The sequence below is a fragment of the Micropterus dolomieu genome, linkage group LG14, assembly GCF_021292245.1.
Source record: "Micropterus dolomieu isolate WLL.071019.BEF.003 ecotype Adirondacks linkage group LG14, ASM2129224v1, whole genome shotgun sequence".
NCBI classification, from domain to species: Eukaryota; Metazoa; Chordata; class Actinopteri; order Centrarchiformes; family Centrarchidae; genus Micropterus; species Micropterus dolomieu.
In genome coordinates this window covers 26418952-26437525 of record NC_060163.1, presented here as the reverse complement: position 1 = coordinate 26437525, position 18574 = coordinate 26418952, and the positions used below count along the sequence as shown (strand labels likewise).

General features: G+C 41.0%; 1 protein-coding gene and 1 long non-coding RNA gene across 2 annotated transcripts; both read left to right on the top strand.

The window, feature by feature from the left end:
* LOC123983634 (stonustoxin subunit alpha-like) lies at positions 1-18367 on the top strand. Its single transcript, XM_046069926.1, has 3 exons — positions 1-88; positions 13517-14962; positions 16886-18367. The coding sequence occupies exons 1-3, from the start codon at positions 1-3 to the stop codon at positions 17437-17439; spliced, it is 2088 nt and encodes a 695-aa protein (XP_045925882.1). The 3' UTR covers positions 17440-18367.
* On the top strand, positions 636-4883 carry LOC123983635. The gene is made up of 6 exons (XR_006828244.1): positions 636-1040; positions 1946-2017; positions 2602-2797; positions 3404-3493; positions 3604-3687; positions 4603-4883. It is a non-coding gene; the product is annotated as an uncharacterized LOC123983635 (long non-coding RNA).
* Positions 18368-18574: the final 207 nt, after the last annotated feature.

Genomic DNA, 18574 nt, shown 5'->3' with positions numbered 1-18574 from the left:
ATGGCTGATACCACGGAGGTTGCCGCTCTGGGTCGACCTTTCACTCTAGGAATGCTCTACGATGCTCGCAAAGTTCAACTGATTCCAGGTAAGACTTGACATTAATAGTCTTGATAAATTTAACAATTATAAAAAAGTATATCTTCCTGTTAGAGCTCTTATTAGTGGAACTTTGAAATTATTTCATAAAGCAGTTACACTATTTTAACCTATTTAACATTCAGATTTTAGCAATGTAGATATATTGGTGGTTGATATATTATCCTTATTATATAAGAAAATAAATTGTTATTATTGTTTTAGAATTTCAGACCATAATTCTGTGTGTGGAACCATTTTAGGCAAGGCAAGTTTAGGCAACAAGGCCATTGAAAGTGCTTTACAGAAAACCAAAAATCAACATAATATAAAAAAATATATGAGAAATATAACAAAGACATTTAAATACAATTTTTTTAAATAGTTAAGTAGAAAATAAAACTGGATAAAACAGGACAGTAAAAGTTCGAGTGAGTGTAAGATATTAATCAAACATCGGCAGTGTGATTTAATTAAAGGCAGTGGTAAAAGCACAGAACACATGCCCTGTACAGATACTCTTCACCGACACGGTCCTTCTGTGCGTCCAGGGATACCCCTTTGTTCACTGAAGGCAGGCTGTGTCATATGAGCCCACGAAAGCGGACATTACGCTTGGTGTGGACGGGGTACCCACACGCTCCTTGTTGTCCTATTGCTGCTCCCCGGTGAAACCGCCGCGGCCACAAGAAGGACCGCCACACTAAAAAAAGCAACAGTGTTGTTCATTTAACGTGTATTTTTTCACTCCAATAGCGAAAAATTATTATTTTTTTCATTTAAACTAAACATTTTATTTTATGTTTTACCTATTTTTTTATTTGTATACAACTTAAACTTTCAGCAGGACATCAAACTGAATTTATTCATTTGATCAGAGCATTTTTATTAGACTAAGTATGATTTGCCCATTGTTGAGTTTGACACAGAACAACCAAGAAGAACCAGCAACATTGATACAGGTGAGGAAAAAATTATAAACTTTATCTACCGTTAACGTGTTTGTCCAAGTTAAGATTAAACCTGCCTGGCCTTGACTCTGGCCATAATAGCTAGCGCTAACGTTAGCATTCTTCATTCAAACTAGCTTAAACATTAGCTTTCCTCGGGTAGTGGGTGGGTAATGTTATCACAGTTCGCTAGCTAACTAAGAAATGCAAGCTATCATTTCCAAATGTATTTTGTGGGGGCATTGACATTAACTAATGTCACCAGGTGTAACGTTAACGTTACAGCTAATGTTATGTTGATATGTTTTATCTGATTTGAAGTGCATTTGCTCTGCTGAGTGTTTCAATAACTTATCCTTAGCTATCTTTAACAGTGGCGCGAAGAGCCTAGAAAATGTTTGTTGTTAGCCAACCATGACATGCTAGCTTGTTGGGAAGGGGGGAAAATAACGCTCCAAAGTTAGGCAATTTTTTTTTGAGGAAGACATGCTTTATTTTGTGATGATGATGTTAGTCCCCATTATAGCTATTTCATTGTAGTGAGACCAACTTTGACATGTGGTAACTTAATTAATCCTCAGGTTTAAGATGCAAACGTTATTTCTGTTGTCAGTTGCATAAGGGCATTTGTGTTTTTTTGTTTTTTAGTCACCCTCCTAATTAACTTGTTTTCAGTATTTATCAGCCATAATATTAAAGTACAGGATAAATAATAAGGACGAGCTAATTCTAGCTGGTAATGTTGTTAGTTTGCTGCATTGCATTTGCATGTTGTAGAAATGTACCAAAATGTTACCCAATGAAGAAAATAGGCCTGTCTATTTATGTTAAATGTTTGGTATTCTTGTGCATGATATTAGTAGCTAACACACTTTGATGGCTAATTTCTAAATCATTTGTTTCACTTTCAACTTCAGAGAAGCAGCTTTCAATCAGTGTCCCTGCTGTGCAACCTATTTGGAAGCTCCTGCCAATGATTATTACTTGGGGTAAGTTCTGTTTACAATGTCATGTGGCCATTTGTGATAATTAGGCCATCCTCCTAACTCTTATCAATACTTTTGCATTTAACAGTCCTAAATAAATAATGATACAAAAATTGTATTATTATTTTATGTATACTAAATGCTCAGTAATAGTACTTTGAAAGCCTGATATAATAGAATGCATGATTTAATGTAAATATGAATGTGGGATAAAAATAACAAAAAGTGGTCACAATGGGTACATTTTGTCCTTATGGGTCTGTATTTTGGCAACACAGTTTATGATAAACTTACTAAGAGCTGGGGTTGAACTTCCAAGAAGAACCCTCACACCCATTCCAAAAATTAGTGATGATCAGGCCTGAAGTTGGTTAAGTTAGTGTGTTTGTTTCTTGGCTTGCAAATTTTTTTTTGCTATAAAGTGCAAAGGTGTTCTTAAAGTCGAACACAATTCAAATTAAATTCATGCAGGTTATTCCTGTCGGTTAGGAGAAAAAAAAAAATCTAAATTAGCATCATTAGCCATTGGCTATTAAGTGTAAAGCTGCTTCTCTCTCATTCTGTCTTCCTATGTCTCTGTCACTCAGGGCACCATGGCAGATATTGCAACTGTTCAATTGCTGGTCATCTTGGAAGAAGACAACAAGAATGGCGCTACGCAACGGGATTCCTGACTCACTGGAAGAGCACATCGAAGAGGGGAAGAATGCATGTGGATTAGGAGGACACATAAGGCTGCAATAAGACACTGCTTTTGGGAACATATCTGTGAACTCCACAACTGTAATTAAGTATCTTATAATTATCAAAGATTTCCAATTAGATCCTGAGAACACAACTATTGCCATGTACACAGTTGATCTCACAAGGAGTAGCATCCCTTTAGGTGGACAGGAACGTGAAGACTCCTTTTCAGGATCGTCACATACAGATGACACGCTTCTTAGCAGCTGTTCCTCAAAGTCATTAAGAACACAGTAGTGGCCAAAAGTGTTCCCAATCCCACCTTTCTCCTATGACACAGAATGTCAACTACAGAAGGGAAATGAGGCGTACGTTAGAAGCCAATCTAGGCTGACACCCTGCTCAAAAATGCTGTCAGACATACTCACTTGGTTGTTGGCCTGCAGTGTAGTTTCACAGGCATTGGACTTTGTCTAAGACCAGTTCAATCCATGTGAGCAAATGTCTTATAGTTTACAGCTTAACTTTTTACAGACCTAACTGGTAATGCATTAATGAGAATGTTCTTTGTTTTTGTAGTAGATAATTTGTTTAAACTGTACTGGTGATTCAGTTTTGTGTTTCTAGATTTAAGAATTTCACCATCTAAAAATTCCTAGACTTCTTTCTGTATGCTCTGCTGTTTTTTTTGTTGTATTTTTTCAGATCAATGCCGAGTTCATGCGAATCACAACAGTTTCTCTGGAGACAAAGTTCTTGGCTCAGTTGGACAAGCACTCCACCGAACTGCTAGAGGTCATCAGGAGCAAGGGAGGAGTTGTGAAATACCAACAGGACCTTGCATGTTTTAGATGAGGTATTTTGTAAATGTTTCATTTTAATTAATAGTAACTGTTCTTTCTCAGACTGGACATCACCATCAGAAGAGAATCCTCTAATCTTTGATCTACTTGGGCGAACCTGTTGAGCACCTTATCAAAGAATACCAGGTGAGGGCATCTCTCTCACTGGCTCACACAGTTAACACTATTTATAAGAAATCTTTGAGTCTGAGTTATATAAGCATTAAACACTTAATTTCCAACATTCTAGTGATTTCTTTCAGCACCAATTTATGGTTGAAATGTCTGTATGTAAGTGAACAGAAACACAATTCATGTGGCAAGTGACAATTCAAAACCTAAAACTATAACAGAATTTTAGTCAGTGCAGCTCTCAGGCTTTCTGTGTTGTTTTCAGATATGTTTCTCCTGTAGATCAACTTTTCTCATGTAATGGGGAAGTAACCTCTTTAAATGTGCATGTGGCACTTTTTTAACTTAATGAGAAATTCATTCATTTCATAATTTAAAAAAGTTTAATTGCTCCTGTGTTTCAGTTGCTTTTCTGCTCATGTTTAATATGTTCTGCACATTCAGAGTCTCTCCCACATATCTGGGTTCTCTGCCATGTCCCAAAAAAAGGCGTAATATAATGAGAATAACACCATCATTTATGAGGATTTATTAATATTTTTAAATCTACCTGCATATACTCAACTTTGCATTATGTTAGTGCTCTGCTGGTAGTATCCCCTTGAGACAGTATGACAGACACAGAAACCCGTTTGGGATAGGATGACTGACAAGCAGGTGGAAAACAAAACTAAGGGAAACACTTCTGATCAGGCAGAAATCTCACCACAAATCCACACATATGTTAACTTCAGCACCAGCTTACAGTCCCAAACAAAAAAATCTGGTCACTTTTTGCTCTTAAGTCACACCCCTTGTAATAAACATTTGTTTGATTTGCACCTATTTAAGTTTTTAAAGTTTACAGTGTGTTAGAGCATTATGATCTGACATTAAATCTGGAGATTTTTGACACAAAAACCAATTTTCTTTACTTGATTTTCTTTGCAGGAGATGCAGGAAAATGAGGCTGAAAAACTGGAGCTGGCAACCATGGCGATCTTTATCACTGGGAAAGATGATCCTCTCCATCCACCCAAAGACATTATGACTGACACTGAAGGGGGTCCTGAACGAGTTGCCTTTGGTTGGAACAGCTGTTGCCATGTTCTTTGGGCTCATTTACACACTCAAACTAAAAAATCTGAAAAGGCTGAAATCCAACTTTGAAGTTATGCAAAAGGTCCTATTTTATGGTGTTTCTACAGTAAAGACTTTGGATCATTTTATAAGAGGTTGCACTTACATGGCTACATTTTCACTTCAGTATTTACAAATGTGGTGGCCCAAGTTTGGCAACTGCCAGCATCACATACGGAAGTAGGCTGAGTGTTCTGGACAACTGGAGACAATGATTGCAGCGTTTGCACAGATTTGTACGGCAGATAAGTTAGATTTTCAGACCAAGGGCGAGGGAAAGGAGATTTCTATCTTGAGAATTGACGAGGTTCACACAAGTCATCTTAAAATCCTTGAGGAAAATAATTTGGATAACTGCTGATGTTAAATATGTGTTCTTTCAAATATTTTTTGCCTTTTCAATGTTCCTAACTTGTGATTCCATCAAGTGAGTGATACTTACCAACTTTGTGGGCTCAGAGCTTTTGTTTGAGCTATTACATCTAAATTAACTGTATTCATTTAAATGTATACGGTTAATAAGATGTACAGCTCTCAATCAGAAACTCTGTCAGTGTCTTAGACATTGAATAGTGGAACTCCAGGATTTGTCTCTTGCGTTCAGCTGAAAGTGATTTCAGAAACATTTAAAAGGTGTACAGGTGGAATGTGTTCTGTCAGGAAAGAACTTCCTAATTCTTTGTTACTACAAATGTGAAGTCATCAAATGACAATTTAAATGAACAAATTTGTGGGCTTACAGTATTTTTGTGTTAGCCATTACATTCAAATTAGTTTATTTAAAGATGAACAAAACACATGGTCCATATGCTGCACTAGTAGTAGATATTTTGACCCTGTAGCACACACTGATCCACCACAATCTGTAATGTCAGAGTAACTTTTTTGCCATAGACAGATGTTATCACATCCAAAGACCTCACAGATTAGTCTGGGGCAGTGTGTACAGCAGGGTGAAAATATCAACCACTAGGGCAGCACATTTACCATGTGTTTAGCTGATAGGAATGCTCACACATCAGAAAACGTACACAGGTAAATTGGCCACAGGTGCTGGCTGCATGATGTCTTAGGAGTTGTGCTACTATTCACAGCTCCATGATTTTGCTTTTGACGTAATCAGTAGTCCTTTTCTGGTGTTCAGCTGAAGGAGACTGTTCATCTTCATACATTTGAAACAAATGGTATGAATTTATGGAACAATAAATATAAATATGTTCTAAAGGAAAGTGTTGTAAGTAGTCACTTATCAAAATGTATTTAAGCTTTACTTTTTAAAATTTGATTTACTATACATTTTAAATAATGACAACTGGTATTTTTTATTTGAGACAACCTAAAATAATTAATTTGCTCTAACCTAAAAATAATTAGATTGCTCCAACCTTCAAAAAGTGGTTGCATGGAGTTAAAAATTTCAGGTTAAACTGAATAAATCATTTTACATTGAGTTAATGTCAGATATTTCATGTGATTGATTACTTCAATAGTTTTTACAAATTAATCCAAGGTTTAAATTTTTTCAGTGCAGCGCCACGGTTGGCCCGAGGCTGCTGCAAACGCAGCTCCCTACGCCGACTCCCGGTCCCCTGCCCTGCTGGCTAGGCTCGCACTCCCAAGACCTGCTCATGATCTAACTACCCATTCCGGGAAGCTCCAGTGACATTTTGGGGAGAATTGTGTGTTCATTGTCTCCGGCTCAGATCGCCACCCTCCAGGTGGAGCTCCAGAAGCTCCTAAAGAAGCAGGCTATCTCCAGAGTACCTCTGGGGGAGAAAAACCAGGAATCTACTTCCTCTAGGTCCTGTAAAGGGAGAAGACGGGGCGATGAAACCTATCCTGGATCTGTCACTATTCAACAAAGTGATTATGGACAGACTTTTTCGCATGTTGACGGTGAAGCAGGTGCTGGAGTGTATGCACCAGTGAGGCTGGCTGACCTGCATTGACCTGAAGGATCCCGTCATCCCAGTAGACAGGAAGCTGTCTGCTGGAATGACGGGTTTCCTGTGCTTCTCTTTCCGGGGCGTCCAATATCAGTACAACCGCCTCCTGTTTGGTTACTCTCTGGCCCCACGCACCTTCTCCAAGTGCATCGAGACTGCCTTGGAGCCGCTGCAGCGGGTGGGCATCAGAGTCCTGTTTTACCTGGACGACCTGCTGCTGCTGGCACAGTCCTGGGATGAGGTGTTGGTGCAGACGGCCATGCTTGTTGCACACCTGTCTTGCCTGGGTTTTCACGGTGAACTGGGAAAAAAAGCGCTCCCTTTCCCTCCCAGAAACTCACCTACCTGGTACGGGATGCTGGATTCCTCCCACCTGAGAGTGCGGCTCTGCCAGGAGCGCGTGGACACTCTGGCAGAGCTGCTGGGACCTGCCTCTCTCAGGTGATGGGCGGTCTGTGGCCACACGCCTCTCCACATAAATGTGTTGGAGCTTCTCATGGTGTGGAAAGTGGTCTGACACTCTGGTCTGCCCCTCTGCTGCGCAACCAGCACATGCTGGTCCGCACCGACAACAAGGCTGCAGCAGCCTACATAACCGCCAGGGTGGGGTGTGCTCGGCGCAGCTGCTGAGCCTGGCCAGGCAGCTGCTGTTGTGGGCGCACACTCACCTGCTCTCCACGAGAGCGGAGTACATCCCTGGCGTGTTGCACAGAGGAGCCCAGACAAGTGGCGCCTTCACCCTGGTCTGATAGCCCAGATCTGGTTCAGGGTAGGCGTGGCACAGGTGGATCTGTTTGCTAAGCGAGAGAACACTCAGTGTGCCCTGTGGTTTTCTCCTCAGATGTTGAATGTTTTTCCATTGGTTCGGCTGATCCCGCGCCTCTTGGACCGCCTGCGGTTTTAAACCTTGGCGGTCATCCTGGTGGCTCCGGAGCGCACAAGTGCGTCCTGGTTTCCCTGCCTCCAGTGACTGTTGTTGGGTCAGGCGTGGAAACTCCCCTGGAGGGGGGATGCCCTCTCTCAGGCGGAAGGTGAGGTCAGGAGTCATCTGCTTCTTGGCCAAGAAACCGAGAAGCAGCAGCGCCTAGAGGGTTTAGGTCTCTCCCTAGGCGGTGGTGTGCACCATCCAGGGGTCGACAGCTGCTTCTACTCAGTCCTCTTTCGTGCTGTGTTTGGCGCTGCTGGGGGTGCTTTCGTTCCTCCAGCTGCTCACGAATAGTTCAGTATGGTTAAACCCTACGTGTCCGCCAGTTCATCCTACCAAGAAGGCTTCGGCGACAGGACAGTGTTCTCTCACCCGCTGGTGAAGCGTTTTCTGAAGGTGGTGCAGAGGCACAGGCCGATGTCGCGGAGTGCCACTTCACAGTGGGATTTGGTGCTAGTTCTGCCCGGTGCATGCTGCTACGTAGTGCGCACTGGCGCCTGCCGCCGTTCACAGCGCCTGTTTGTCAACAACAGGGAACAGTCCAAGGGGCTTCCCCTGTCGGTGCAGCCCCTGTCTCACTGGCTGTGCGAGGCTATCTCACAGGCCTATGTGTCAGCCAGTGTACCTCCCCCCGGACGTCATCAGGGCGTACTTCACGAGAGGCGTCTCCTCCTCTGTGGCGTTGCACAGTGGAATGTCGGTGGACGACATCTGCACGGCGGCCTCCTGGTCTTCACCAGGCTATTTTGTCCATTCTACCTGCAGGATGTCTCCTGCTTCTCGTTGACTCACTCAGTACTTAGCGTTCTGTTTGAGTTATTGTCGTTCTCCCATCCGGACAGTGGGAGAGCAGCCGCTGCTCACACTGGCCCTGCTCTGTGCGCAGCTGATGCAGTCGCTGTCGTGACCTCGTCTGCACTTGCACAGCTGCGGGGACCCCCATCAAGTCCCCGGCCTTTTACACATGGGTCGGTTCTCTGCCTTCCCATGTTGCGCCATTGGTAATGGGCCAGTAAGGTATTGACACATCCTGTTTTAAGCAGTGGGCCTCACTGGGACATGGTTCTCAGTGCTGAAGAAAAGGCACTATGGGAGCCGAAGGCTGGGTCTCAACGTTGTGTATATATACAAGGTGCGGACGTAGGAGATGCACACGCTGTGGTTGAGCATGTACAAAACTTCAGTGTCGTGCAGGTGCGTGTAGGTGGTAAACCATACACTGTATATAAAAATGGATGTAGTATCCTTAACGTCACTTGTTGGTTTTTGAAGAGCAGTTTCTTAGTTCAAATTGGGCGGAGCTCGTCGTCGCCATCTTGGCACCGCGCGTCACTCCTGGATAACCATAAATGGGCAAAGAGGCGTTAGCAGAGGTAGCTTCTAAACCCCCGGTGCTGTACGGTGGCAGTTTGAACCTGTGGCCGTTTTGTTTGCTTATAGTCAAGGTAAGACACCGGAAAATATTAAAATAACTCACATATCTGTTATTGACATTATACATTATACTTAACATTTTAAATGCTTTTTAATATATAAATGTGGTAACATTATTTTGCAACACTAATGTTAGATTTTGTTCAGACCAACGCTATGAATCAGTTATTAATTACGTTAACGTTTACTTACAGCTCAAACGAACAATTTGAAGCAAATCAATTAACCCTTTAACATAACATATTAGTTACGAGTCGTTTATTTGGACGTCACCTGATTATGTTACCTGTAATAAACGTAATAAGCTAGCGGTAGAGTCTTTTAGAAGAGCTTCTCAAAAAATTTGAATACTGAGGAAAAGTTCATTGTGAGCACCAGAACCAGACTGAGAGATTAAAAGCTTCAGAAAGCTTTGCAGGTGTTTAACATTTCTGTATAATTTATAATACAGAAATGTATTTAGGCTATTCTAAAATGTTTATACATTTTGAGATAGTGGAGTTTTTATTTCCATGAGCTGTAAACAGTAATCATCAAGATGAAAACAAAAAGGGTTGAAATGCTTCACTTTGTGTAATGAATCTAGAATGTATCAAATATTCACTTTTTGAATAGAATTACGTTAGAAAATTAACTTAACACAATATTCTATTTATTATTATTTATTACTATTAAGTCTCATCTGTATTGTTGACTTTATATTTTTCATCACCTGATGCATTTATTACATTTTCCTCCCAGAGTCACACTGTGGATCAGATGTCCCACCTGCTGCCAGAGAGCTGCAGAGACCTGGAAGCCTTGTCATTGTCGTGGAAGTCTATATCTGTTGGCGTGGCCTGAAGTGGAAAAGCGTTTTCTCCTTCTGTTTACTTTGAGTTTTAAATATTGTCCATATTTGTGTTATAGGTCCATTTAAAAAAAAGATATGGTTTATGGTTCAGATTGTAATAAATTCTATATATATTAGCACTCCCTGTCTTTATTACTTACTGAAAAGCTAATCGTATACCACAGATAAAACATGAAACATTAAAGCTGAACTTTTGCTAAAGAACATCAGTCTAGTATAACTTAAAAAGTGAAAATACTCCCAACATGTTTCATATGAAATGTTGAAAAGAAATTATGCAGTGTATTTCTGTGTGTGCAGGAGTATTTTACTTTCTACCTTATATTTCAAGATAAATAAAGAGCCATACACCCTGTAACCATAGACTGTATAACGGAGCCTGAGGTTCCTTGTTTGCTGCTCTGCAATAAGTCTAGTTTAAACACAGAATAATGTGGGCACATCCAAACCATCCTGTGGGTAAGTGCTGAAACAAAGAATGATCTGCACAGAGTAATTATGAATCCCACAAGGTGGTATTTATTGTGACCTTGCAAACTCTGAGTTCTCAGAGCTGATCGAATGCACTTGTGCATTCTATACAATGTAAGCCACACAAGACCTTCTCAAAGGTCACAATAAGTGACACCACCTGCGGGGCTTCAAAACTATTGTCTGCAGATAATTCTTTGTTTTTCACAACTGAGTAACTAAATTATTAGTTAGTAATTAGTTAGTAATTAAAGTATAATTAGTCAGATAAATGTTATAACAAAGTATTCCTAATACTAATCCATAATAACATATTAAACTTTTGTCTTGCATTCATGAAAACATCAATATTAAAAGGTTAGAAATGTAAAAGTAGTTTTGTATGACTTGAAATGTGTTGAGTTATTATAATGATAGAATCTGTTGATAAGAACCCAGTGTCATAATTTCACATCAGTAGTGTTCAGGTGTTGTGAGTAAAAAGAAAAGGCTGCTCAAAGCAGGGGCTGAAGAGCTGTTACCTCCTGTAGAGCTGGACATAGCAAATCACATCTGGAGGGTTCTGGCAATCCTCTGGCACCTGTAAAGACAACAATGGGTAGACAGTTAAGCAGCTTCTTCCAAAGTGCCATAAAGCTACTGAACTCTGAGATCACCTCAGCATGAAAACCTCTCTGGCATGTGACAGTAATTAGGGGTTTGCAATGTGAAATACACTGTTTACTAATATGCAGCTGGACACTGCAATAATAATCCATGCTGCTAGACACCTGTTGACTACTCAAGTCAGATCTTATTGAACGTTTATTATAAGGATCTTATTTTAGATTTCTTATTGAACTGTACAACCTTTTCTGGCAAATTCTTATCCACCAAACAAACTCAGAGGCGGCTCTCACACCTAAATTCTCACCTTAACTAAACCATCGCCCTAGTTACAGCCCAGCTACCTGTCTGCAGGCATAACGCTCATTATATGCTGAGAAAAAAGGTGGATGCAAACCTCTGCAGGTAACCTACAACATCTGTTCTGCTGAATAATGCATCCACTTCTTAAGCTCCCTATCAGAAACGTTGCTGATCAAACGCAGTTATCACTCAGATTGTTTGCTGAATCTCAAGGAATGCTACATCTCTAGTGTATTAACTTATTGATGACTCTAAACGTTCTTCAATATGTACTTCGAATCAATCATCCCCATTGATGAACCCCACAAAGAATACATTATATTGTTTTTAAACAGTACACTCGGAGGTGCACGGCTCTCCTCGGCGGTCAAGCAAGAACACTCCAGCCGCTCCCCCCTCGACTCTCTGCCTTTAAACCCTTCGTGTCCCTCCGGTTCAGGTCCAGCCACTTATAATAGAATCTGACTAGTAACTAACTGAACAGTGACTCTGTTACAATACGTAGCCAAATCTAACATTGCCCGTTTGTAAAGTTTACCGTTAACATAACATTAGCTAACTGAGCTGAGCCAGAGACGTTTGGCTAAGCCTTTAATTTACAACTTCACACAAGCCTTTTCTTCAAAGCATTATCACCCTAATGTCTAACAGTAAGGTTAATCTAATACATTTTGGCTTCTCTTTTCTGACTTGTCTTTGACCACACTAACTTAGAACACACTAACTCCCGTTAACTTATCATTGTTAGCAGCTTAGGGCTGCTCGTATCTGGCTAATTGGCGTAACGAGCTAAGCTAACAACCTATATGCCGACAGCGATACCTGTTAAATATTTTTAACACATAAATAAAATACAGGGATTTCACTCACCAACTGGAGCACGGACTTCCTGGAGGTTCTCTCTCCAATAAACTACAGGTGCTGGTCATATAATTAGAATATCATCAAAAAGTTGATTTATTTCAGTAATTCCATTAAAAAAGTGAAACTTGGATATTATATTCATTCATTACACACAGACTGATATATTTCAAATCTTTATTTCATTTAATTGTGATGGTTAAAACTGGCAACTAATGAAAATCCCAAATTCAGTATCTAGCATTGCATTATATTGTTTTTAAACAGTACACTTGGAGATGCACGGCTGAGCCTCAGAGCTCTGTGTACCTGAATGAGGCTAACAGACGGCAGTCACTCGGCTAGCAGTGGCAGGGGCCATAGACGCCTGTCACTCAAAGTGGTCATGCCCCTAATAATGCACAACTTTAAGGCTTAATATAATTTAAACAGGTGAGTTGTAAAAACATTTAGCCCCCTCACAGTTGTCATGAAGGGCAAAATTAGTGATATACACTATAACCATCTTTTGTAAAAGACTGTGAACATGTTTTTATTCTGTTGTAAAGTTGGACATTTTAACATGGGGTTCAATGGGGATTGACTCCCTTTGGAGCCAGCCTCTAGTGGCCACTCGATGAATTGCGGGAAAGCTTCAGCCCGGAGACCGGAAGTTTGCCACTTGGGATAAACCCAATAGCGATGGCCTTATAGGGCTGCGCCTATACTCATAGAATCTGGAGTTACAATACGTAACTGTCGTTTCAGCAGACCTGCAGTTTTCTGGGAGTTTGTCGCAGATATATGTAGCATAAAAACTGAACGCTGCTTCTTCATGTTTAGTTTTGACTCTGAGGACAGAAAGCAGACCAGATCCAAGAGGACCTGAGAGGAATAACTTCAGAGATTTGGGAGCGGTTCGACCCAAAAACACACACACACACATACAAAGAGCAAACTGCAGACCAACTTCAGAGCAGAGGCCGCGACGGCAATGTTGATTGTTATAATACTACTGTATCCTAAAATATTTAACTATTATGAAACTTTTTTATATTCTCCCCTTTTAATCTGAAGTCTACAGGCACATACAGTAAGTTTAATTTTTGCATTGTTAAACACTTACATTCACTCTATATCCTATAATTCCTCTATTAATTAAGTTCATGTCAAAGAATCAAGCAACAATTATATTAGCTGTTTAGGGAACTGCTGGTAGGATAAGAAGCTGCAACATGCAGAAATCTAAATGTTTATAATTAACTTTGTACTTAACTTGTATGTGTAAACCTACTGGGCAAAGGAGCTGATTCTTATTCTGATTGTAATTTTGTCCAATTTCTGTAGGTTTGACAATGTGGGATAATAAAACTCTACAAGAGAATACAGCTGAATACTCTGAGCACAGCAGTACATTTGAAATGTCTGCATCCGACTCCATTGAATCCAAGTCCTCTCTGCTGGATGTTGATTCTTCTGTGAAGGCCAGTTTCATGAGTGGACTGATTGAAGTTGGAGGATCTGCCAAGTATCTCAATGATAAGAAGAAATTCAAGAATCAGAGCAGAGTGACGTTTCAGTACAAAGCTACCACACACTTCAAACAGTTCAATTTAACCAAGAGTACCCAACAGACAGATGTTATTGAGAAGGGCTCTGCAACACATGTAGTCACAGGCATCCTTTATGGAGCAAACGCTTTCTTTGTGTTTGACAGTGAGAAGTTACACGACAACAATGTCCAGGTCATCCAGGGCAGCATGGAGGCTGTGATAAAAAAGATTCCAAAATTTAATGTTGAGGGGAAAGTTGACATCAAGCTGACTGGTGAAGAAAAAGCTCTGACTGAGAAATTCTCCTGCAAATTCTACGGAGACTTCATTCTTAAAAGCAACCCGACAACATTTGTAGATGCAGTGAATACCTATGTACAACTTCCAAAGCTGCTGGGAGAAAAGGGAGAGAACAGTGTTCCACTGAAGGTCTGGCTGATGCCACTGAAGAATTTGGATTCAAAAGCTGCTGAGCTGGTGAGAGAGATCAGTGTTGGACTTGTAAGGAAGGCTGAAGATGCTCTGGAGGACCTGAACCATCTGGAAAAAAGATGCAACGATTTGCTGGAGGACAAAGTGGTGCGAGATTTTCCTCAAATCAATAAAAAGTTGAACGGTTTCCAAAAACTGTGTCATTATTATGCATCTGACCTCAGACAGACCATGGAGAAGAAAATTCCCTCCATCCGTGAAGGTAAAGAAGACGAGAGCGCATTAGAAAAAGTCTTTAAAGACAGAGACAAGTCACCGTTCAGCCATGAGAAACTAACCAAGTGGATGGACCATACAGAGAGAGAAATCAACATCATCAGGTCCTGTGTAGAGATGATGGAGGGAACAAATACCGTCCGAAATCAGTCAGAGCTGGACAGAGAGGTACTTGGTGTAGAGGATGCTCTGTGCTTTGTTTTCACCTCCCTGGAGAGTGCTGACCCCTGCGTCAAAGAGATGAGCAAATACCTAAACTCATCTAAATTAGAATGTACCAAAGAAGAACCGTGGTACTACTCAGATGAAGTTTTCTCCAAAATGAAAGAAAAAGCCAAAACTTTCCAGGATCTTGCCAAAGACTTGAAGAACAACAGCCGATTCTGTTTCCTCATAGCAGCAATTGAAAATGCCAAACACACAGGAGCGGCCATCTACCATTACAGGGGGGGAAGTTGGGTCTCTGATGACTTTTCAAAGCCCGTCCTCCCTCCTGTGGAGAAAATCACAGAAAGAAGAGATTTGATCTGGTGTAAGTATTTTGTTTTCCCTGTTAGACAAATGACTAGCTTCTCTTTGGAAAATTCTGTGGATTTTGTTATCTCTTAAACTGAAATCGCTTTATAAAGAAATCTCAAGTAAAACATTCTGATACACAAATCTGTTTTCAGCTTTTGGAATTTTCAAACACAACAACTGTTAACAATGTGTTGTATTTTATAAGCTTAATGTATTTTAAATTTAACTTCATCTGTTAAATAAATACATTTTTGTAAATGTGAGTGTGCAGCTTGTATAACAGTGTAAATTTGCTCTCCCCTCAAAATAACACATCACACAGTCGTTAATGTCTAAGCCGCTGGCAACAAAAGTCCCCGGTGACATGTGACTCGTTAGTCTTACAAGGTCTCAGGTGTAAATGGGGAGCAGGTGTGTTAAATTTGGTGTTATCGCTCTCACACTCCCTCATACTGGTCACTGGAAGTTCAACATGGCACCTCATGGCAAAGAACTCTATGAGGATCTGAAAAAAAAGAATGCTTCCTCTAGATAAAGATGGCCTAGGCTATAAGAAGATTGCAAAGTCCCTGAAACTGAGCTGAAGCATGGTGGCCATGACCATACAGCAGTTCAACAGGACAGGTTCCACTCAGAACAGGCCTCACCATTGTCAACCAAAGAAGTTGAGTGCACTTGCTCAGCATCATATCCAGAGGTTGTCTTTGGGAAACAGACGTATTAGTGCTGCCAGCATTGCTGCAGAGGTTGGAGGGTTGGAGGGTCAGCCTGTCAGGGCTCAGACCAGACCACACTGCATCAAACTGGTCTGCATGGCTGTCGTCCCAGAAAGAAGCCTCTTCTAAAGATGATGCACAAGAAAGCCCAACAACAGTTTGCTGAAGCAGACTAAGGACATGGATTACTGGAACCAGGTCCTGTGGTCTGATGAGACCAACATAAACTTATTCGGTTCAGATGGTGTCAAGCGTGTGTGGCGGCAACCAGGTGAGGAGGACAAAGACAAGTGTGTCTTGCCTACAGTCCAGCATGGTGGTGGGAGTGTCCTGGTCTGGGGCTGCATGAGTGCTGCCGGCACTGTGGAGCTACAGGTCATTGAGGGAACCATGAACGCCAACATGTACTGTGACATACTGAAGCATGATCCCCTCCCCTCGGAGACCGGGCCGCAGGGCAGCATTCCAACATGATGACAACGGCAAACACACCTCCGAGACGACCGCTGCCTCGCTAAAGAAGCTGAGGGTAAAGGTGATGGACTGGCCGAGCATGTCTCCAGACCTAAACCCTATTGAGCATCTGTGGGGCTCCTCAAACAGAAGGTGGAGGAGCGCAAGGTCTCTAACATCCAGCAGCTCCGTGATGAAGGAGTGGAAGAGGACTCCAGAGGCAACCTGTGAAGCTCTGCTGAACTCAATGCCCAAGAGGGTTAAGGCAGCGCTGGAAAATAATGGTGACCACACAAAATATTGACTTGTACTCACGTTTGTTGCCAGAGGTGTAGACATCAATGGCTATGTGATGTGCTATATTGAGGGGACAGCAAATTTACACTGTTATAGAAGCTGCACACTCACTACTTTACATTGTAGCAAAGTGTCATTTCTTCAGTGTTGAAACATGAAAAGATTGAATCAAATATTTACAACAATGTGAGGGATGTACTCACTTTAGTGAGATACTGTATAATACTTCCATCTCAGTTGTAGTGAAGCAGAAGTGTAAAATACTCAAGTATCTCAACATTGTACTGAAGTAAAGTTCTTGAGTAAATAATTTGTTTCCACCACTGTTGATATTAACAATATATGAGCATGTGAGTGAATGTTACAGAATGAGTCTATCCTTTAAAATATGTTCATAATAATCCACAAATGTAACTTGTGAACCTGGACTGATGCTTGTAACCATGACGACGTCTCGTTCTCTCCATCAGACGCCTGTGATCTCACTCTGGACCCAGACACAGCAAACAAACACCTCACTCTGTCTGAAGGGAACAAGAAGGCAACAAATGGAGCAAAGCAGTCGTATCCTGACCTCCCGCAGAGATTTGATATTTTGCGTCAGGTGCTGTGCAGAGAGGGGCTGACTGGGCGCCGCTACTGGGAGGTGGAGTGGAGAACTTCTGGTGTAGTTTACACAGTTTCTGTTGGTGTTACCTACAAAGGCCTGTTAAGGAAAGGAATGGATAAACGGTGCAGGCTTGGATACAATACCATGTCCCGGTGTTTACGCCACAGCAGTGGTGTAGTTGGTTTTGCCACCATTGCAATGAAATATGATCCAGGCCACTGTTTTCATTTTCATGGTACGGGCTGCACCCGAGTGGGAGTGTATCTGGACTGGTCTGCTGGCACTCTGTCCTTCTATAACGTCTTAGCTGACAAACTGAGTCACCTCCACACCTTCCGCAACAAATTCACTGAGCCAGTTTACCCAGGCTTCATGATTTTGGGTCACTCCAACTACGTGTTCTTGTGTCAGTAATCTGCACTACATTCTGAACTTCAAGTTCAGTTCAGTTTGATCACAAAATGATTATTACAGCCCGAAAAAGAAACGTGCCATTACCCTATTGGAACAAAAGGATAATTTTTTTGCCAATTTACACGGTCCGTACTTTAACAAACCTTTCCTAGAGAATTATTATTAGAATTATTTGAATCCTAAAGCACCCTGAACTGAACTGAATTAATCTGATCAACTTCAAATTTTTGCTGCTTAGTCTAAACCCAATGACGGTTAAAAGCTGTAAATGGTGAGTTTTCGTCCATGGTCATGCCCGTGGTGTGGCGTTCAAAATAGAAGATTCGCCATTAAACCAGAAGTAATAACCAGTCCCACTATCTTCCTGTTGCTGCAACTGGCTGCACTCGACTGGGAGTGTATCTGGACTGGCGTGATGTCAAATCAAATGGAACAAAAAATAGCCATACCAAATATCGTTTATTATTCAATCACAAATCACTTGATGTAAATTGTACATTTCGTTCCTCATCTATGCTAATATGCAACAGGGAAACACAAAGAAACATATCCATCCAAGCATTTTTATGTGAATTATCTAATAAGAAAAGCTGCATTGAAGTGACAGAATTCAACAAAACTCATGATATCACTAAAACGATTTTACACTTGGCTTGAGTTTTTCTTCCTTTTGTTCATAAAGTGTGCTGCTGTATAGCCTCTACTTCATTTTTCTTTGCCGCTACTTCCTGTAGGTTTAGCCAGGCTGGATTAAGTAAGCAGGAAGAGGCTGAGTTAGGTGACCTGTCTGAGATCTGAACACAAAGCCTGACCTTCACATGACAATAGAAAATAAATAATCTTCCTTAATTTTTATTTTTTATTTTACTTCTGTTTTGTCTCTCTGTGTGGTTTTACTTTCCTGTATGCTAATTAACATAAAATATGATATGCCACTGCAATTTCATATATTTGAACATAGTTACTCAACTCATAAATAATTTGACAAATCATTACTGGTGTAGAATTGTGATTTATTGACTCGTTGTTTTTCTAATCCTAAAGTTTCCTGTCTCACTTTATCTGTCAGGTTGACGGTGCAGCATTCTTAAAATCTGTTTAGACTTCATACAGTCTGTTTCAAAGTAGAATTTAG